Consider the following 21,144-nt stretch of genomic DNA (forward strand, 5'->3'; position numbering starts at 1 on the left):
GAATTCAGAATGCCGTCTTTTGAACACCTCGACAAGGATTGGGTTGAGATTAAATCCTGCTAAATCGAATTCAAAATGACAATCTCCGACCGCAGACTTTGTGAAAAGTTAACCTGGTGATTGTAGTTAATGAAGCTCAAGACCACAGACACTTCGCAAATCACCGTTATTGAATTCTCATCTTGGTTTGATCTTCCCTAAATACCTTTCAAGACAAAAGAACAACTTAATTCTAACATCAACTCATCAAATCCCTCAGCACGGTGAACTTGTTGATCTAATCTGGAATTCATCAACTGTTTTTTTAAAAACTTTTTCCCAAACCCTCAAGTATCTTGACAAATTGATTTTGTTATGTAAGCTGTCAAACTGCTCATCGCCTAGAAACTTTTGTATTTCCTCTTTGTGGACTTCAAAGTGCTGCTGTCTTTCAACGCTTTTCGTCTCTCATTCTTCACCAAGCTTCATATTTGAATCCGAGTGTTCTTTAATTCATATTTTTAGTATTTCGTATTCACAAGCTCAGATTTAAAAACCTTGACTATTTGTTCTTCACCTCCATTTTCTCACTCGTCGTATCAACGATAATTGCACACCCAGTCAACCTGGTCAACCAACTCAGTCAGCAACCGATCGACTGGTCAAACAAAACACACATTCTTCAAATCAAATCAACCAAGCACAAAGCAAAGCAACGCATCCAACAATCTTCATCGTTCAAACTATCGCCCCTATACATCGGTTCCCCCTCAACCGACGCCTTTGACTGATTCACAACTTTCAATTTGCCTTGCTCCTGTTACACAACAACAGACAACAACTCATACACTGAAGTCTCACTCTACAACTCTTTCTTTCCTCATTTGTTGGTCCGCTTTGCCAGGGGAATCAAGTGTGAGTTACGACTAGGTATACATTAACTTCAAGCGAACGCTAAGCTCATCATCCTCAACATCAATCCCCCATCGTTCACCTTTCTTTCCTACATGTGGTGGCTTTTCTCAGTCGCTTTCACCATCACATCCACAGGCCCATTCAGTTCCCCTATCCTTACAGATCTTCCTCCGGCCACCCCACAGCCTTCTAGTACTCATTGAACCGCTCTCGATCTCTCTTGGACGGTCTTCTATCCCTCTGTGCAAGACTCTTTGAGATAAACCATCAAGATTCAGACGAATTCCTATATCTCATATCTTGCAACGCAACGACCATCACTGTATAGGTAAGGTGGCTTTGAATTATATCTTAATTGCCTCACCTCACTCATCATCTCGGGCCTTCTTCATGGTCTGAATTACGTAGTTGGGTTTCTAGTTTTTAAGTTCACCCTTGACTCTTTCACATCCCGAACATCGGTGACTCTTGTCTCATACCCTTCCGCCGCCTCAATTCAATCCCACTGAGCACACTTCTCAGAGTCTACCCACGATTTATACGCCCTACCTCACATAATCAATTACTTCTCGTATCCTGTAACCTAGAAACTTCCTACAGCCGTATTCCTTTGCGTCTGGGACGCTTCTGAATCGACTTATCATTTTTTACAAACCATTTATTAATACTTTCATTCCCGACCCTTTAATCCATCTCGAGTTTAGGTAATGTCCCTCAAGGCTGAAATTGAAACTTGGACTGCGGCTCTCGATTTCTATGATGCTCAAGACTTTGATCAAGCCTTGGCCAAGTTTGAGGTTAGACTTTTGCTCTTGATTCAATACATGGGATCTCTCGACTTACAACCTTTGTTTTAATCTTTGTGTAGGATATTGCCGATTCCTCAAAAATTCTATTCAACATTGGTCTCATTTACGCTACTCTAGGCGAACATGAGGTAGCTGTTGAAAATTTTCACGCTGCTACCAATCTCGACCAATATCTTGCTGTTGCGTATTTTCAATGCGGCGTCAGTAACTTCTTACTTGGACTATATGAGGAAGCTGTAAAGGACTTTGAAGACGCTCTTTTGGTTTGTACTCTTACGTTTCTTGTCCTGTATACCACATTCTCTTTTCAGTGGCTACAGCACCATAAGTACTCATGCAAGTCAGCTGAGCTAATCATGTTATTCTGTTCATAGTATCTTCGGGGCAACTTGACCATTGATTATGATCAACTCGGTCTTAAGTTTCGGCTTTACTCCTGTGAGGTGCTCTTTAACAAGGGTCTGAGTACAATCTACATGGTAATCCCTCTACAGCTTCATTGAAAGGTGCCATGTCAATCACTGAGCCCTTCAACACTCCATCTTCTCTAGGGCAACGATGAGGAGGGCTTAGCAGATATGCAGGAAGCTCTACGAGAAAAGCAGACAGCTGAACATGGTGTAATTGACGAAGCGATTGCCGATCGGGGGGATGGATATACAGTTTTTTCTATTCCAGTTGGGGTTCTTTATCGACCAGCCGCCAATAAAGTCAAAAACTTGGCTTCGAAAAATTATTTGGGTCAAGCCAAACTTGTGGCCGCTACTGACGCTAGTGAAACGTTTGTGGGGTTCACCGGTGCAGCTCGAGCTGCAGCCAAGAATGGTACCGATCTCATCACCTCCTCTGGACCTTCAGCAGATGACTCTTCACCCGCAATACATCGTCGTGGTACTACTGCAGCTCGACTTGAAGGTACCTCTCGAGCTGGGGCTGTCACTGCCAACGATCTGCGTCGTAGACCGAGTGACAACACCGCTGCCGTTACTCCTAATCGACTACAGAGAAGCGCTACATATGGTACCGCTGCCAGAGCAAAGCTTCCTCCTATGATGGAAGAGGTTCCTCGGTCTTCTTCAAGGCAAAATCCCGAACGCAATAATTCCAGGCGTCCTTCGGAGAGACCGTCTTATGGAGACCTGCTAGATGATTACGACGAACCACCGATCGATCGTGGCAAGGCTGACCGGATAGCTGACTGGGCGAAGAATAACTCTGGATCTGATCGGGGATCTCCTAGTACCTTTCAGCCTCCTAGTCGTAAAGCTTCTTTAAGACCTTCTGGAAACGGAGGCCAATACGAGGATGAGTACGCAAGCGGAGGAGACTACCCAGAAACAGTTTCCAGCTTTACTGCAATGACCAAGATCCGTGTCAAGCTTCATCACGCTTCTGATACACGTGGAATGGTAAGTATCTCATCATCCACCGGCTCAGCTCGGTCAACAATGTTTTGCACTAACACTACATTTTTATCCTCTCAGTCCATAGATCCTGAAATGTCTTTACTGGCTTTCATTACCAAGGTATCCAAAAAGTTTTCACTGCCGTCAGATGTTTCAATGCGGTACCGCGATGAAGAAGGCTCCATGATCACTATCTTGGATGAAGACGATTGGGAAAGCGCTGTTGATACAGCCAGATCATATGCCAAAGGACGAGCAGAAGGCAAGATTGAGGTTTGGGTTGAAGACACTTGATCAGAAGAAACTTGAGCTCGATTATAATTTACTCTTCGGCTTTTCTTGAGCGTCCTTTCTTCACATACTGTCCCTGCAAGACCCTTTTGCGTCGGGTTACACCATGTCCATTCGGTCTTTATCACTTGCTGGGTTTCGGACGTTTTTTCATCACAGCTCATTGTCCTATACCTCCCTCTTTGCTCTTCGATATATGTGTGTTTGTGTGTACCTTCATTTCTTTGACAGAATCCCATTACGTCACTTTCGTATGTGTGTCAAACACGATTTCTTTCCTCTCTGAAATCCTCGCATTGTTCAATAGGTTCGATTTTGATGTGATCACATCACTAACTAATGCTCTCGCCCTCTATATTTGTGTTTGGAGGTTTTTTACTTTTTTTTTTGCAATGTCTTTTACCGTAGCAGAGATTTTTCTGAGCTGTATATAAGCCACTCTTGGAGCTCACTGAGACTATTTTTGAAACTTTTAATACAAATGAACCTTTGGTTTTCCTTTTTTTAATTACTTTCTGAAGCCTCATTGAAAACGAAAATACATTGATTAAGATGGGTTTGCTTTAAAAGATCTCGAGTTCAGTTGCCTTGATCCAGCAACAAACAAAATGTCAAGAATTGGCTTTTTGAGCAACCTTAAAAGTGACACATGTAAAATTTCCCTAGTTTCAAGAGCTGGAATCATGATTCAACTGAGTTGAGCTGGTTTATGCCAATGGCAATAAAGTGCCGACCCAGACTCAGAGTTTGAGCACATGTAAATACCTTTGAATAAGTTCTCAAGCCTTGTATGGTGTCAGCACAGTCCCCGCGGTTAGTTAAAAATGTTTTTGAAAAGCGAGCATATTCATTAACATCATCATTACACTCATCGTTACTTCATCGGTTTTGTCAGATTGTAAAACCAGCTTTGATATTGAAGTGCTTCTTGGTACAATGTAGAAAGCGAAGATTTTTTCTCTGAAAAGAGGACCCAAGAAATTATGTAGAGAACATACTAATCTTGCAGATGCTCTGCGTTACATTATATGATTTCATTAATATTTCTTTTCGTTATGCAAGAATTGAGTTCATGACTATCAGCTATATATATATTTAGAAATCAAACGTCCGTGCAAAACCAATGTCGAACCAAAAACCAAAAGTTAACAGCTTTGTTCCAACATAACATGAGTAGACGATTCCTGTCGAACGACCACTGAAAATCTGATATCTACGTTAATGAATACAAGAAATAGAGTACGGTAAGGTAGAAACTAGTTATGAAAGATGAGATGATAGGAACTCCTATCTGAGAGTTTCTTCGAGCAAACAATGGAGTGTGTTTGGGTTGGAAACTTTGCGAACGGACTGACTGAGTTGAAGCTCGTGTGGTCGACGTACATTCGGTGAATGGGACGAGGAATGAATGGTTTGACTTGCGTTGAGTGATGAAGATAGGTTATTACTGTTGGGATCGAGACTATGTCGCTTGAAGATTCGACCAGTACTTTGGGATAACGGATTGGCTAGAGGGTCGTGGGTGAGAATGGACGTGGACCATGCTTTCTTATAAGAGGATGGCTCCGGTAGTAACGTTCTTTTCGTTGGGCTCTTGATGTTAGAACGTTGGAGGGCTATGATGCTGGATTTGGGATCCATGGAGGCGCGACTGGTGACCTAGAGCAAACAATAGAAGTAAGACATCGCAACGACTTACTGATATATTGGACGTTCGACTGTCACTTACATTTGGCGAGGAATTCCTGAGTGATTGCGGAGTAGAAATGTTACCACGAATTTGTTGAGGGGTTAGTGGGATCTCCACATGAGTGATAGGTGCTCGTGTCTTGAGTTTATAATAGGCTTCAAGGGTGTTACCAAAGAGTAAGAGTAAGATCAACCATTCTATTAAAACAGAAAAGAGTGATTCATCAGCTGACTGCTAGGACAAAGTCGTCACAAGATAGTTTAAAACATATGCACAACGCACCTAGTACGAATACAGGAGTACTGAGACTAGGGAAACGAGAATCGATTGTATCAAGCAGCTTACTGGTAAGACGTATGATCATATCAGCCTATCGACTTTTGCAATGTCTGATAACAGTAAATGTAGAGCACTTACTCAAATGTTTTGGTCGAGGTGAAGATGAGAAGGAAGACAAAGGAAATGAGATTGACTCTCAGTCTCTGACTTAATTGAAGTTGACCGAGTTTGACTCCGGCAGTAAGGTTCGGGTTCAAACTGATGGGAACCTTTGAATTGATTCTGGGGGTAGGAGTGCTTTGTGAGACCGAGGATTGATCGATTGATTTCGAGGCTTTTTGATTAGAAATTTGAGGCAAAGAAGACTGAAGAGGACTGAAAGCTTGTGACTTTGACAAAGTTGAATGAGACGTGGATGGAAAGTGACCAAAGAGTTTATGATTAGATGAAATTGTAGAAGAATCTAGGTTTGGTTTAGCTTGATCGACGAGTTCTTGAAGCCAATCAGGCGTAGATTTTTTAGGGGTAACAAATACGCTTGAAGTTTGATGAGGAGGAGACGAGTGAGTTGGCAGCTGGTTGAGATTGAAAAACGATTCCGATTGAGATGGTAAGCTGGGATATTTGTTGTTTTCGACTGAAAAGGAATGTGACTTTTGTTCAGATGTTGGATGAGAGATATGAGAGTTATTGATATCCTTCTGTTGTTGAGATCGATCTGAATTGAAGAGTCTACGAGGTGGAATTTGAGATGGAGAGAGACTACTAGATAAGATTGGTTGATTCTCGAAATGAACTGATCGAGGATGATTGTTCTGATCGTGGTGATGAGATTTTGTCCTATCGATTGGAGTAGGAGTATTAAATGCTAATTCAGATTGAAGGTTGAATGGTTTTCTTTGATTCGGTGAGATTGAGTTGGTGAGAATCGACATTTTTGTTTAAAAATCTTGTGGAAGAACAAAGCTTGAGGCGAGACAGCGAGTTCAAGTATCAAAGCGAAAATATAATCCACAACGAGGATTTCGGTGCTCCCATCGGGGCTGTTCAGGTGGGCCCCGACATCCATCCGGACATTTTTCTTCTTCTTTTTTTCTTCTTTTTTTTAAGGGCGCGTTCACTTAAGGAATTTCTGACCAGAAATCACATCCTGTGAATTTTTTAATCCAAAAAATAAACATGCTCCACCAAATAGACACTTTAAATTTTGCAGAATGTGATTTCTCACCAGAAATTGCTTAAGTGAACACGCCCTAAGGGCACATTTGGTATGGCTTAATTTAAGCAACTTATGGTGTAATTTGACTTTTGAAAGTCAGATTTTGAAAAGTCCGTTTGGAACGGAAATTCTCAAACTTTCCAAAGGTCCTTTGGTACTGATAAGTAGCTTATTTTGCTACTTAAAATAAAGAGCCCAAGAGCTCCTTATTTTTTTAATAGGCTACTTATTTGAGCCAAAATCAGGCCATTCTCCTTTTTTTTCTGAAAACGGACAAGTCCACATTTCAATACCCCCCTCCTGTCTTCAACTCCCATTAACGTTGTCATACAAAACCACACTTGATCTTTCTCATTTCACTTTTCATCATCTGATATCAGCACCAACAGTGGCTTGCTAAGCTCAGCTAAGGATTTTTGCCACCTTGGCTTAGCTTAGCTAGAAGCCGCTAAGGAAAAATTCACTAACACTAATCTTAGCGGATTTCCGCTAACGCTAAGCCATTAGCTTAGCAGGCGTAAAATGACACCCGCTAAGCCAATTAATTGGCCGCTAAACCACTAATAGCGGCTTAGCGGCCCTTTTTTGCACTTAAAACATGTTTTTTTGATAGCTAAGCTCCTGGCTTAGCTTAGCGCAGACCCCCCAAAGGAAAAATCAAAATTTGATTAGCTTAGCTTGAGTGCATTAAGGATTTAGTAGCTTAGCAATAAAAAATTGCTAAGCTAATGCACGGCTAAGCGCTAACTTAGCTTAGCCGTGCCACCGTTGTCAGCACACACCAGTTCCAATCCCATACTTTGCCTATATTTGCTCTACCATGGGTCGGGTCAAAGCCACCAACAATAATCAAGATCCTAAAACCACTGCTCAATGGAACACCAGCCGTAGTTTGGCTTTCATCAATTGCCTTCAAGAGCAAGCACATCTTGGAAATCAATCCGATAATGGCTTTAAACCAGTCACTTGGACTGCAACCATCAATCGCTTGAAATTACAGTACCCACCTGGTTATGATATTAATCAACTAAAGAATCATTGGACTGTGGTAAGTGTCCATCTGTACTATCTGTCCGAGGATAGTTAGCTCACCTTTTCACTTGCTGTCTATTCTGGATCACCAGCTACTTTAAGGCAGGTTGTGAGATTAGGAAAGCTTCTGGTGGTGGTTGGAATGATGACAAGCAAAGAGTCATAGGGGATGATGACTTCTGGGCAAATTGGCATAAAGTAAGTTCTTATTCATGTTGATTCTACTATACTAAAGTTCTTTAAACACAATTTGTTCTTAGGGTCATAAGAATGCTTGTCAGTACAAAAAGAAAGGTTTCCCATTGTACAATGCTCTCAAAAACCTCATCGGTCATATCACAGCCACTGGATCACATTGTACAGGGACCAATACCTCACGCCTGAGAAATCCTGAGAATTCACTCACCCAAGCCGAGCAGGATCTTGACAATGATGATGCCCCAGACGGTAAGTAGAATAGATTTCACTACTCTGATCACCTCTTCGAGACCAATTGATTAATTTCATGCTTGATACTTCCTCAAGTTCCATTTGAGCTAGATCACCACGGTGCTTCTGGCTGGCATGGAGGCATTGGGGCTTCAACTCAAGCTCAACCTACCTCCTCAATCAAACCTCTCTCTTTTGATCAATCTACCTCATTGATGGAACCATTCTCGTTTCATCAACCATTCTCCTTTGATCAACCTACCTCCTCAATCAAACCTTTCTCTCAACCTACCTCATTGATTCAACCTCCCATTTGAAGCAGTCAACCTACATCATCAATCAAACCTCCTATTTTGAGCAGTCAAATAGGGGATTCAGCAAGAGAAAGAACCCCTTTACCTTGGGTGGACCTAAAACCAAGCCTTTCAGCCCTGAAGAAAAGAAAAGTATCCAAAGCCCCCCTAAACAGCCAAACAACTTGGCTTCTGAAATTACAATCATGAGCTCAAATCAAGAAAAGAGACTTGAGGCAGAGAAAAAATATGCTGAAGAAAGAAACCAAAGAAACACTGCAAGATTACAAGCCCACCAAAACGCTATTGAAGAACGAGCTCAATCTTGCCTTCAGGCTTCAACAGTGGCAAACAAAAAGTTCCCTCATTGAAAGCCAGCATTGGAGCTTTTCTCCATCAAGAAAGCAGACGAGTTTCCCAACATAAAAATCCAAATGAAAGCAGCTGAGCTACTAAGAGATGAAGATACCGCTTCTTTCTTCACTAACCTTGATGATGTTGAACGCTGAATATGGTTGAAGTTGAAAATGGAGGAAAAATCAAACTGAGTTTTTGCCAAGTAAGATAACATTTCTCCCATCATCATCTTCCTCTTGCTCATCTGATTCATTTTTTTATTCTATTCTGCTGCTTGATTGACTAGGACCCCTCAAATTCAACCAGTTCAACCAAGAATGAATTGCTTCAGCACATCCTCTCTTTTCTCAATTCTGAAATACTGCAGCAATTGTTAAACATCAAATTTATGGGCAGATCATTTTTTATTGCCAATCTCAACAAATGTAAACTAACAATTTATACCTATATATATTATTGTACATACAACATCAACTGTTTAGTTTCTCCTAAGTAATGAAATAACTGTTTTTTTCAACGTCAACAAGATGATTCAAAAATATTTTGCCTATTGATGACGTCCTTGAGCTATGTAATTGTCCCACATTTGCTCAGCCAAAAGCATTTGATCATCATTTGCATTCTCTCTGTCTGCTACAGTAGCTACCTCAAAGTGTTCAAAATCTTGATTGACAAGATTTTGATCGCGGGCGTCTTGTTCTCAATCAAATTCCTCAAAGAAATGATCCTCACCAGCCTGTAAGATTATGTTTTGTAGTACACATAGTGCTACAACTAGATCTGCTTGTTGATTGATTGGATAACTTCTCATGAACCGAGTTGAAGGAAACCACATCTTTGTAACCCCAAAAGTCCGCTCAATACATCCTTAAAGCCCAGAATGGCGCTTATTGTATAGTTCTTTAGCATTCACAGGCCCTGGGTTACCTTCAGCCCACTCTTTAACGTGATATCAAACACCTCTAAATGGTGCCAGGAAGCCAGGCTTGTTGGCATAGCCGACATCAACTAAACAATACCTTCCTGTGATCAAAAAATTAGTATTGATATGAAAACAAAGCATATAAGTCCATTACTCACCAGCTGGTACTAAAAATGCACCATCCTTCCCGGCCACTTCAAGAACCCAAGCTTCACTGCTGCCTCCCTCAAATCCTGCCATGACAAAGTTAAATGAAATGTCAAAGTTGCATCCGGCAAGTACATTTTGACTCAGGATACCCTTTTGATTTCAATAAGGCGCTTCTTCTTGTTCTGGTACACTTTCTGGAATGTGAGTCCTGTCTATTGCCCCAATACATCCATCAAACCAAGGACTGAATTGTACACTTGAGGTTATCTCTTCAGGTATTGGCAATTCTGGTCCAGGCTGTCGGATATATCTATCTTTTAAGTCTACTAGAGCCAAGACCACTTTGTTATAGTATCTAGATATGGTTTCTCCCAAATGTTGGAAGCGCTCACAAGCCAAAAAAGTTGAACCGGCATTTCCAACAATGTAAAGCACCACCAACATATTTACCTCGGAAAACAAAATCCGAGGTATCCTTGGATGCAAAACCTCGGACAGAAGCTTCCCAAGGTTTTGATCCGAGGTAATTCTCAGGGCAAAAAAAATACCTCGGGCAAAAACCTTGGACAAGGTCTGTCCAAGGATTTGCCTCCAATGATGCCTTGGATTTCTCAACCCGAGGCATCTATGCTGGCAGTGAAGGAAGATCATAAGTTGCTCAACAGATGTTGTATGAATGGTGTCTTCTAGATAAGGCTTCATTACAGGAAGAAGTCTATGGAATGTAGCTCGATCCATGCGGCATACTGTTGAGATAGTCTCATGACATGTCTGTCTGTCTTCTTTTATTCTGATTCACAGTCCTGTGTGACTATCTTGTGCCATGTCAAGTCCTACGTGACTAGTGTTAAACAACTGTCCTACGTTGACATCATTTCATTATTTCATAAAGCATTACATAATCTGTGCTTAGCAACTTGTCAGCTGTGTGATTTCTACCTTTGTTAGTTCTCTATATAACCTGACTGGAACAGCTCAGGAAAGGTGTTCTCTTCTTCACCTTTCCTTCAATCTTTTCTCTTGCTGTTCCAGGTAGGCTTTCATATTTTTCTTTCTCTGTTATATGTGCAATAACAAAGGTTCTTACCTTTCCTTCAATCTTTTCTCTCGCTGTTCCAGCTGTTCCAGATTGTCAGAAACCTAAGAGGTTATGAGCCCATCAGCTACCGCCTGAATACCCGAATCTTATCTCGTCTTGTCAAATACACTATTGAAACCATATTCATCCTCTTCTCGTTCATTCTTACTCCTTTGATTCGGAAAGGTCCGAAGGATAAGTCTACTACTATCTCTACATACTTCTACTGTCTTCTAATACTATGTCAGTAAATACCGAGGATTCCAAAGAGATCCGTTTCACCGGTATCACTTTTCTCAAAGCTCCCGGAGAAAACTCAAACTATCTCGACTGGGAATTCAAAGTTGAGTTGGGTCTAGAGGCAGTCAAACTTTCTCATGTTCTCGTTCCCATTCCAGTCAAAGATCGACCTAGAGAATGGAGCGAAGAGAATACAAAGGCTTGTGCCCTTATCTCAAGATCGATTGAGGATGCTAACCTCAAATACATCAAACCACACCGTCATGATGCTGCTGGGATGTGGTCGGCTCTTTGTCTAGCCCATGAAGACTCGACTTCGGGTGGTCGCATGCACCTTTTGCATAAGCTTATCACGACTAGGATGGAAGGTGACGATGTAGAAGCTCATATCGACTCCCTTCACAAAACCTTTGAACAACTTGACTCCCTCATCACTACTGACGCGCCGCTTACCGTGGATGAAATCTTCTCCACTTCGATCATGGCATCTCTTCCTACTGATTGGCTTCCAGTCATCACCCCTCTCATGCAACGTACTACTGTTGTGAACTCGGCCACCGTAATTCAAGCTCTCAAGAACAAAGCCACACGTCGAAAGACTTCTTTGAACCTAGCGGCCACTGCTGAGGTTGTAGCAGCTCGAGCTAATGCTGCAAATCAATCTAATCCTTCATTGTCTAAACCACGAAACACCAAATTTTGTACTCACTGCGAACGTACTAATCACGAGGTTCAAAACTGCTGGATTCGACAATCCAAACATGGCAATCGACCATCTAATCAAGGATCATCCTCATCAACCAGAGGTGGTAAACAATCCTCTACTTCCCGCTCTTCCTGTCCTGCCACCAAAGCAGGAAAGACTTCTGTTGTCTCGTTAGACTTCAGTGATGATGATTCTTACATCATTGACGAAGAGGTTGTAACAACCCGATCAGCTAAGGTAGTCACCTCCAACTCAGCCTCTATCTCTGACTGGAACATAGATTCCGGCTGCTCCCTTTCTATGACTCCGCATCAAAATGATCTCTTTAATCTTGAACGAACAAACAAATCGATTCAATTGGCTGATTTATCATCCATCAAAGCCAATCACTCGGGCATGACCACTTTGGCATTGGACAATTCAAATCATAATCATCGATCCCTACTCGTACCAGATCTTCATGAACCTCTTCTCTCAGTCTCATCTATGTGTGATGATGGTTTTGTAGTCATCTTCAACAACAAATCATGCTCTTTCTACCACTATGAAGACGTCAATTTAACTAAAGCACCTGTTGGAAGAGGATATCGCAACGGCAATCTCTACTATCTCCCTTCCAAGGTAGATTCTTCTAACTCAACATCAACCTTTGTCAGAAAGACTGACTTCTCTCTTCTCAATTGGCATAACAACCTAGGAAACATCGGCCTGAAACGATTGAAATCCTTATTGAAAACTCATGGCATCAGCCCATCTATCATGAATGAAATTGATGTGCAGCGATGTAAAGTGTGTGTTGAGTCTAAAATGGCGAGAAATTCATTTAGGTCAAGGGCAGGTTATCGTGCTTCTGCTGTGGGGGATCTCATTCATTCTGATGTCTGTAGTTTTGAAATTGTGTCCAGGGAGGGCTTCAAATATTTTGTCACTTTTATCAATGATTTTTCCAAATTCACTATCATTTATCCTATGAAATCTAAGAGCGATACTTTTTCTTGCTTTAAAGTGTTTTGTGCGAAGTTTGAACTTCGACTATCCAGATCAATTAAGAAACTTAGGATTGATAGAACCATAAGCCCCGTTGGTTCTTAAGCCCACGGGGTAAAGCGGAGGTAGTTCCCAGTGTAGCGGTACAGCCCCGGCGGGGAGCTGTACAAGGGGGTGTGGGAAAATATTCACTTTACGAATATTACCCCACACCTCACAAGGAACTATCCCTTATTAGCTTTATTCCTCAATCATTTCTACGCTCACACTCCTCTCTGCCGATCAGGCCTCAAGTTTTTCGCGAAATCTTCTCGTTTCATTGCTACATCATTGATTACAATTCAGTTAAAGAAGACAAGAAGAGAAGATGTCGATGGAAGATCGTTTAGCGCAGGCGGAAGCCAATTTAAGACAAACAAGAGGAGCTTCAGCAGCACTAGGGATTCAACCAGGCCCAGGTTTGGATCTGCAGCGTAAGAAAAAGAAGACAACAGGTCAAGAGGAAAGGATTGGAGAGGAAGGCGCGAGCGGAGGAGAGGTAGAGAGAGTTCAAGAGGAAGGAGGCCAAGGTGTTTCAGGCGAGCGACAGAGGGAGGCGCAAGAGGATCAGCGAGAACACAATCAGGATTCACTGGAGTCGGACGATGAATCATGGAGGCCAGGAGGGGACAGAGGGAGAGATCGAGAGGCGGAGTCAGAGGAGGATCAGATCTCGGTCGAAGAAGGGGGAAGCCTAGGTAAGGACTTTCTCTCCGTCATCAAAATCCCATTCATCATTTCCCCCAGACTCTGTACAACTTGGAAGGGGAAACGCCGCCACAGAGGAGAACGGGGTCACCTATCAGAGGTCGCAGCCCAACGTGTTGGAGGGGGAGCCTAGCAGAGGTCCTCTAGAAGAGCTTTCCCCAGCTAGATGAATAGGGTGGAAATGAGAATTCCAAAAGCACCAAAGACGCAAGAGGGTGGACAAGAAACTGACCCAGATGTGTGTCCGACTCGCAGCTGAAGGAGACCACCTATTGGTGACGCAAGCCAGAATAGAAGAGCTGTACGCCTCAGGAGAGAAAGAGGAAGGAGCGGCGTTGTTGGCTCGGTTCATGGACAGCCTGGTGGAAAGGACGCCTAGACCAACCCCCCGGAGGCTCGGAAACAATGCCCAATCCAGAGGCAGGACTATCGTCGTGAAGCGGTCCCGGCTAGAAGACGAAGTCCGAGCAGAGAAGACTTGATCCAAGAGAACCTGACAGAGGTGTCAACAGATACCGTCGACAGTGCCCCACCACTCCCGGGAAAGCGAAGACGGTCGGTATCTGTGCCTGGGGACGACTCAGAAGGGAGGAAGACACGAGACCAGAAGGGTCAATCAGCAAAATCAGAGGCAGAGTTGGTGGAAGCACTGCTGCTATCCGGGAAGGGGAGGATGGTATTGGCTAATGGTGACGTAGTGGAGAACGGGAGGATCATCGTACTGGACGACTCTAAGGAGATGGATAAATCTTTACCTCATCTATCCCCCGTTTTACTGGTGTACCTGCAGACTTTCAAAGCCTACATTCCGCTGTCGGTCTTCAAGCGAACCTTCTTAATTGAGCACGGAAATGCTTGGCAAACACAGAAGGCGCCCTTGGCAACAATGATAATGGAGAGTGGAGCCACGGTGAAGGTATACGGGAACGAACCACCAATGGAGGAGCTCACGATGCAGTATGAGCAGTGGCTCGACGCAATGTGAGAGAATGTGGGTTGGATGGTGGCATTGCGATATTGTATTAGAGTGAGGCAAGGTTTGATGAGGATGATGGTTGACAAGAAGATCTACAATATAACAAAAGTTCAATCAGTCATTCTCAATGAGGTGAAGCAAATCTGCGAGAACAACAATGAGAGAGCTTACCGTACGAACCCATACACACCGGGAGGACCAAAGGCGGAGTACAACCCTGAGACCGGCTTGTTGCGAGTAGATAGGTCGTCTAGAAGAGCAACCACCTCGAGCGACAGACCGAGCTCGACGACGTATCCGAGATCATCGGCTTACGAGACCGCGAAGAGGTCCAAGGAAGGCTGGCTTCCGGACGCTGAGTATAAAGAGAAGAAGGCGGCGGAAAGGAGGAGTCGAATGAAGAGAGATGGTGAAAGGAATGAGCGTCGCTATGGGAAGAGCCCAGACCGTCCAAGTGACAGGAGAGATGACTGGCAGGAGCGTCGCACAAGCCCTAGCAGAGGTTATAATAGAGGGTTTAATGCCAAACGTAATGATTACAGAAAGAGGAGCTAGTGAGTACCACTCCAAGGATATGATGAAATGAATAAAAAAAAGTGCCTACCTGGCCAGATCTCCGAGAAAGGAGCAAGAACCGGGTACACCCGTGATTCATCGTAGAGAGTCTGATGTGCCAACTGTTTTTTCTGGATCTTGATACACCAGCCACCGAGAGCCGAGCCAATCACGTGAACCTATGATAGGCATGGAAGCTGGGGTTTTTCAGAACAAGCCTGTTAGGGGCGGTAACAAACAGCAACGGAACACTCCGCCTGATAAATGATCTCTCATTTCCCCAAAATGACAGGAAAGTGAAGTCAGTTAATGCAAAGGTAGATAAAGGAGAGTTCGTGACGTCATGGGACGACTTTGACAAGGTAGCACTCTTCTTACTGGGGGCAGACGGACCAGTGCTGTTGGGTATCTACGATTGGGCTCACGCGTATAGACAGATCCCGACAATGATGAGTCAATGGCCGTTCCTGATGATACTGGACTTCAATGAGGACGTGCTGCTGGACACACGAGTGGCGTTCGGCAGAGTGGCTGGATGCGGCACCTTTGGGCAGGTTGCAGATGCGTGGAAAGTTATCATGAAATCGAGGTTTGAATTCTTGAGGGCGTTCAGATGGGTGGACGACACACTCTTCATGAAGAAGGCGGACGGCTCGAACAAAACTAAGATGACAGACGTGGTGAAACTTGGTGACACTACGCCAGATCAGAAATTTACCATGGAGTTCAGAAAATTATTTTGAGATAGAAAATTCTTGTTGATTTTCTGAACTCTTGAGATCAGTACATCAAAGATGACACAAAAATGAGATCTTGCTATTTGTTCCTGTACACAATTGACATTCAAAATTACTGTGCATACACCCAAGCTCTCACCCTACAAGCGCTGCGGTTTTCATGCCCGCATGGAGTCAAGATCATTTCAAGAATTATGAGGCACTGTGCTGCAGTGATGTTGATATCTACCAGAAGAAACAAAGTCTCTCTTGAGGATTTCAAGGGAACATTGGTTTCACTAGAACAGCTCAAAGACAAAGTCCTTTGAAACCTCTTCATTCTGTACATACATCTCTACTTGTCACAACATTTTGAATTTCAATGAGTTATCTATCTAATCCACTATGGTAATGAAAAGAAAAAATCAGAACCCAAGATTCAAAATAAATCAGGTACAAAACATGTGTGTGTCCTTACAAAACTAACAATGATAAGCTATACCAAATCAGCGCTTGAGGATAATCATACCGATTGTAGGTACCTCTACATCCTTGTTCATTTCCCCTGCTTTGTACATGATCCATGTACATTGCGCAATCACTTCTTTTAGCTTGATGACTTTGTTCTCAGTGGGACTCCACATTCTCAGAGCACACTGTACATCAACGTGGTCAGTGAAGTTGAAAGCATTGAAATATGTACTAGGTAGGGAAGGAAAACATTGTACGTGTAACCAAACATCACTGATGCTCTCGGATTTTACTGCAGCTCTAAGATGAGAAAATATTGAGAACACTCGGCCAAAGGAATCTGTACCGTCTGTATTTTTGAAATAGATGCAAGAGTTGTCCGGATTATCGGTGAACGTCGAGACAAATCCATCATTGTAGTTGATGCGCTTGTAGAACTGTCCTTGAGCCGGTACCGGGGCGTATGCAAGTGAATCGCTTTTGCTCAGTGAGGCCCACTTGTCGGGGCGAATCCAGATACATCTTTCGCCTTCTGTATCATTCAAGTATGCGACTAAAAGATCAAGGACAACATCTGATAGAGGCGACATCTTAGAGTGTGATGGACGATTTGCTCGGGGCGCAGGTTGTTTGTATAATGCTTGAAGGCGCACACTATACTGCTCAAGGGCTTCTGGTAACTTGTCATCTTCAATTAGAGCTGATAGATTAGATGCCCGACAAAATTGTTTGAGAAAAGTAATTTCGAGCTCGGCTGGAACGAAGGGAGTAATAAATGAATGATTAGTAAGTCCAACCCCCATAAAGAGTCAAATCTAAACACATTCTGACTCACTGATATGGTTATTATGGCCTGCTTTGAGGATCTTTCCCATCAGACGCTCGAAAGGAAACGACCACCACGCACGCACCGGTCCAAATCGTTCTAGGCAATCAGCGAGGTGAATAGCCATATGATGATTTGGAGCGAGTTTGCAATGTTGAAAGATTAATACAGAGCTTTCTAGGTATTTTTGAATGTGGTGGCGGTAGCGTTTGATTTGAAATGAGTCCATGACACGCTTGAGACCAATATTGATGAGTGAAACTAAGTGAATGAAGTTCCTTAGTAGGGATCTTTTTATATGGTCTTGGCGAGACCACATTGGAATAAGAATGAGCGGAAGTTGCAAAGTCAACAAGCTCCTCCATTCGTCAGCTTTCAATTTTCCGAAGGAAGCTTTCCCTAAGACGGGGATTGGTCGTTTAATCCAAGTAGGGGTATGGATTTTGGGAAGAATTGAATTGATGTGGCGGAGGACGGTAGCGTCGAAGACAATCTCTTCAAGAGGGGGAGCATGCCAGTCTCCATTCCACCCATCATCATTAAAAGGTTCGAAATCATTATCACTTGATGATGTATGATTGGAGAATTCAGCATCGTTAATGGCCGTTCCAGTCTCTTCATCGTCTCTTTGAGATTGAGGCGTGGATGGTTGATTTCGGGGTAAAGGTTCAGAGTACTCAGCCACGAGATTCAAGAGTTCCACTGTACTGATTGGTGGTAATATCTCTTCCTCATTTTCAAGGTCCTTCATTGCCCAGAAACGACGTACGTGCCATGAAGATAGACCAAGAAGTAAATTATGCATTGAGTCGACAACTTGATACTCAATAATGTTCCAGTATTCCAACTCTATCAGTACGGAGTAACGTACTCCATGGGTCTTAAAGATCTTCTTTCGTTCTTCAACGGTCTTTGCATCACGAGCTTCACGTGCCCATTTGGTGTGCTGGCACCATGTACGAGGTGGCCATGTGCTTTGATCAAAATTGTTGATATCTTTCTTATTGAGGAGACAAAAAGAGCAGAAGAAGGTCGCTGTAGCACTGGGGAATCCGAGACATCGACGAAGAGAAGGTATATCAGCAACAAATACAAGTAGTGCTGCTCTGATTAGACGTCCCTGAGGGTATTTTTGAGTTCGAGATAGTAATAAGCCAGTCAACCATAAAGCTTGAAGTTCTGTAACCAGTGGTTGCAAGATCCAATTCATTTGTTCCAGAGAAGGTTCGCGGGGGCCCGGAGCAATCCCTACTACAAATACGTTCTCAGGGCGATGTCGGAGGGCAGGAGGTAGACTGAGACAAACTAGAATGACAAATGTGATTGATGTATGATGACCACTCTGCTTGTTACCAAATGGATTGATAGCATCCACGAATAGCGCAAATGTCAAGTGACTAGAATTGGCAGTATATTGCTTTCCATCGGGGCCTAGAAATTCTTTCCAGAGTCTAGATTGATATATGTCGAAAATTTTGGCATTGGCATCGTAAGGCTGGGCAGATTCAGATGATGTAACTTCAAGTGATTGTTCGATTTTAGGACGTGAGAGAAGCCGTGATATCCAATCAGATAGGCTCTGGAAAGCATAACGTCGAGCTGGCTTCTGAAGACCACGGAAGTGTTTGAAAAGCGGCTCACCGCAGATCTTTTCTGAAAAGTCTGGCTCAGAGTCCTCTGCAGGCGGTGATGAAGTCGTGTCGTTGTTTTGATCAACAGAATCAGTAGGTCCACCTGGAATGTTGGCGACAAGGTGCTGACATACGGATGGTGTACAGCTTTCCGGGTACATTGCAAAGCAAGAACTACAGCAGGTCATGAAGGTGAGTGTTGGATTTACATTCAACCATTGAAAGGCAGTCTCAACAGACTTGGGTATCTTCTTCAACGTGCTGGCCTCTTCTGGCAAAAGCTTTCGGATGTCAGAATTAGTAGGTAATATACCGTGAGTGGTTGAGAGTTCGATGGTGATAGTCTGAACATCCAGCATCCATTTGGTAATCGAATTGGAAGATTGGCCGAAAATGTCGAGAATGGACGCTGTGAGAGCAACATGAAGAATCAAAGGGTTTGCTGATTTTAATTCAAAAGTATGGAAATGATCTATCAGGAGAAGGAATTTAAAAGTAAAAAACATTTCAGACTTGATTACTAACACAGGGATCATAACTTTTTAAAAGGTCTAAAGATGAACGTACCACAGTCATAAATATGTTGACCCGATGCTTTGGCTAAGACAGCTCCTGAGCAAATTTTAGTAGGTGAGTGATAAGCTTCAGGGGTTTCTTGATCAGCGGGTAATGCTGTTGATGAAGCCGCCTGGGTGGGCAGGGTGGAGTGCTCTTCGGCGAGGCAGTTCTCATCATAGTTACTAGAGCTTTCATTCTGGACCGGTCGATTTTGCCTGGACTGATGACGGTGGCTTGGTGATGGTGTTGTATCGATATGTAATCTTCTTAATGGAGACAGGAGGGCTTCTTGAGCTGAAGAAATTGAGGGTTGAGTGGAGTTCTGCGGTGATTGAGAGGGCGTGACTAGATTATTTCGAAAGTCGGCACGTTCGTGTGCCAGTCGTGTTTGAGGTAATAGTTCAACGCCGGAGTGACAGATGCCACTGGCGTCTGTGTAAACTTGATCACAACATTCATAAGCTTTACAAACACACACAACTCTATGAGACTGACTCGCTTGCTTGGGACGTGGAGGCATGACGATGAGTGAATTTGAAAAAGGTTTATGTTGAATTTCAGGCCTAATTTCACCACAGCAGAACGGACACAACTAATTTTTTGATCTTGGTAAGAATATCAAAGTAACAGAAAGAGAAAAGGAAGTGATTCTGAAGAGATTTTCATAGGTCCTTTGATAAAAGAAGAAAACCAGAAGAGGATGACTGTTATATCAAGCGCAAGCAAGGAATAGGTTTTTTTGTTAGACAGGTGAAAGGACGGGTAAGAAAAGTAAAAATACATATATAGATGTTAAAACGGCAAATACAAATCTCGTGAGGTACATATGCATCATCAGCCACCTGGTTAGAAGGGTTTGATCAACATTAATATGTAGATCATCACACGATTGTTTGGTTTGCTTCCTAAAGATTCATAAGCCAAAGAAACAATGTTTTCAATTTCGGTTCTCTTGCAGTATGAGAATTGCGAAGTTTGAGGAATGATAAAGAAGAGATACTGACACCAGTTTTAGTTGTCACTGTGTTCCATTGGGTCCCCAAGATCAGTGGCCGTTAACGCCAAAATAGTGTAATGAAAGCCGGGTATGAGTGGACTACGCGGAGTCTCGTCATGAATAAAATGTATGTACAGATCCATGAGGGTGTCCTTGTTCATGGCCAAAGATCTTACATAAATGCGAGGAGCGTGGTAGCGCAAAGCTAAAACAATATCCTCCATGCTTTCGTTCTTGAGGCGATCGACCGGGACTACTCGAGGCCTTTTGATAAATCGATCATTTGGTGGAAGTTTCATTCCGGGATCAACATAGTACTTGTAAAGAATCAAAACATCGTCAATTGTGGCTCCAGTAGGTACCGTAGCGTCTGCAGTCTTTTGATGAATAGCTTTTACAAGCATTTTTCGTGTAGTCTTGCGGCCGAGAGGGTCAAAATCTTGTTGATGATCAGTATCCATCGAGGCAGGGGGCGGCGGTAGAATGTAGGGTTTGAGTAATGGTCTGACTTCGGTCATAAAAGCGTCTTTCAGAGAATCTTTGAGGTCGTTGGGTTTGCTAGTCGTCTCTGGATTGAAAAGTCGTATGAAATTGTAATATTGTAATTTGGTAGGCTTTTTGCTAACTTTCTCAAAATCGAAAGTAAGAAATATGCGGTCGTCGTTTGAAAGACCTTGAACCTTTCTGGATACTGGGCTGTCGGCGGGTGGTCGCTTGAATTGGTATGTAGAAGAGAACTCAAGGGGAGAAGTTGCAGAAGCCATAGGAGGCTTTGAATCCCGCGAGCCTTCGGCTGTTGGACTGAGTGGTGACGCATTGGCAGCACTAGGGGTACGCTTCTTTGGTGCCATTGAGTGAGTCTACAGAAGAAAAGATTGTTCAGTT

The 21,144-nt window shown here is 43.1% G+C and overlaps 5 protein-coding genes across 5 annotated transcripts; 2 read left to right on the forward strand and 3 right to left on the reverse strand.

Annotated features, from left to right (window-relative positions):
* Positions 1-756: 756 nt before the first annotated feature.
* On the forward strand, positions 757-3,964 carry MELLADRAFT_115755 (uncharacterized protein; the record flags this gene model as incomplete). The annotated part of the gene is made up of 7 exons (XM_007407112.1): positions 757-894; positions 1,006-1,222; positions 1,303-1,691; positions 1,763-1,966; positions 2,078-2,182; positions 2,255-3,112; positions 3,188-3,964. The coding sequence occupies 5 exons, from the start codon at positions 1,602-1,604 to the stop codon at positions 3,401-3,403; spliced, it is 1,473 nt and encodes a 490-aa protein (XP_007407174.1).
* A 723-nt stretch (positions 3,965-4,687) lies between these two features.
* On the reverse strand, positions 4,688-6,304 carry MELLADRAFT_95925 (uncharacterized protein; the record flags this gene model as incomplete). The annotated part of the gene is made up of 4 exons (XM_007407225.1): positions 4,688-5,059; positions 5,130-5,287; positions 5,373-5,434; positions 5,508-6,304. The coding sequence occupies 4 exons, from the start codon at positions 6,302-6,304 to the stop codon at positions 4,688-4,690; spliced, it is 1,389 nt and encodes a 462-aa protein (XP_007407287.1).
* A 6,845-nt stretch (positions 6,305-13,149) lies between these two features.
* Positions 13,150-15,060, forward strand: MELLADRAFT_104156 (uncharacterized protein; the record flags this gene model as incomplete). Its single annotated transcript, XM_007407113.1, has 4 exons — positions 13,150-13,519; positions 13,569-13,642; positions 13,909-14,084; positions 14,751-15,060. The coding sequence occupies 4 exons, from the start codon at positions 13,150-13,152 to the stop codon at positions 15,058-15,060; spliced, it is 930 nt and encodes a 309-aa protein (XP_007407175.1).
* A 3,734-nt stretch (positions 15,061-18,794) lies between these two features.
* Positions 18,795-19,782, reverse strand: MELLADRAFT_61140 (uncharacterized protein; the record flags this gene model as incomplete). The annotated part of the gene is made up of 3 exons (XM_007407224.1): positions 18,795-18,878; positions 18,914-19,176; positions 19,272-19,782. The coding sequence occupies 3 exons, from the start codon at positions 19,780-19,782 to the stop codon at positions 18,795-18,797; spliced, it is 858 nt and encodes a 285-aa protein (XP_007407286.1).
* A 491-nt stretch (positions 19,783-20,273) lies between these two features.
* Positions 20,274-21,110, reverse strand: MELLADRAFT_95926 (uncharacterized protein; the record flags this gene model as incomplete). Its single annotated transcript, XM_007407223.1, has 1 exon — positions 20,274-21,110. One exon carries the CDS (start codon positions 21,108-21,110, stop codon positions 20,274-20,276), a length of 837 nt encoding a protein of 278 aa, XP_007407285.1.
* Between the last annotated feature and the right edge of the window lie 34 nt (positions 21,111-21,144).

The sequence above is a fragment of the Melampsora larici-populina genome (genome assembly GCF_000204055.1).
Source record: "Melampsora larici-populina 98AG31 unplaced genomic scaffold MELLAscaffold_8, whole genome shotgun sequence".
Lineage (NCBI taxonomy): Eukaryota > Fungi > Basidiomycota > Pucciniomycetes > Pucciniales > Melampsoraceae > Melampsora > Melampsora laricis-populina.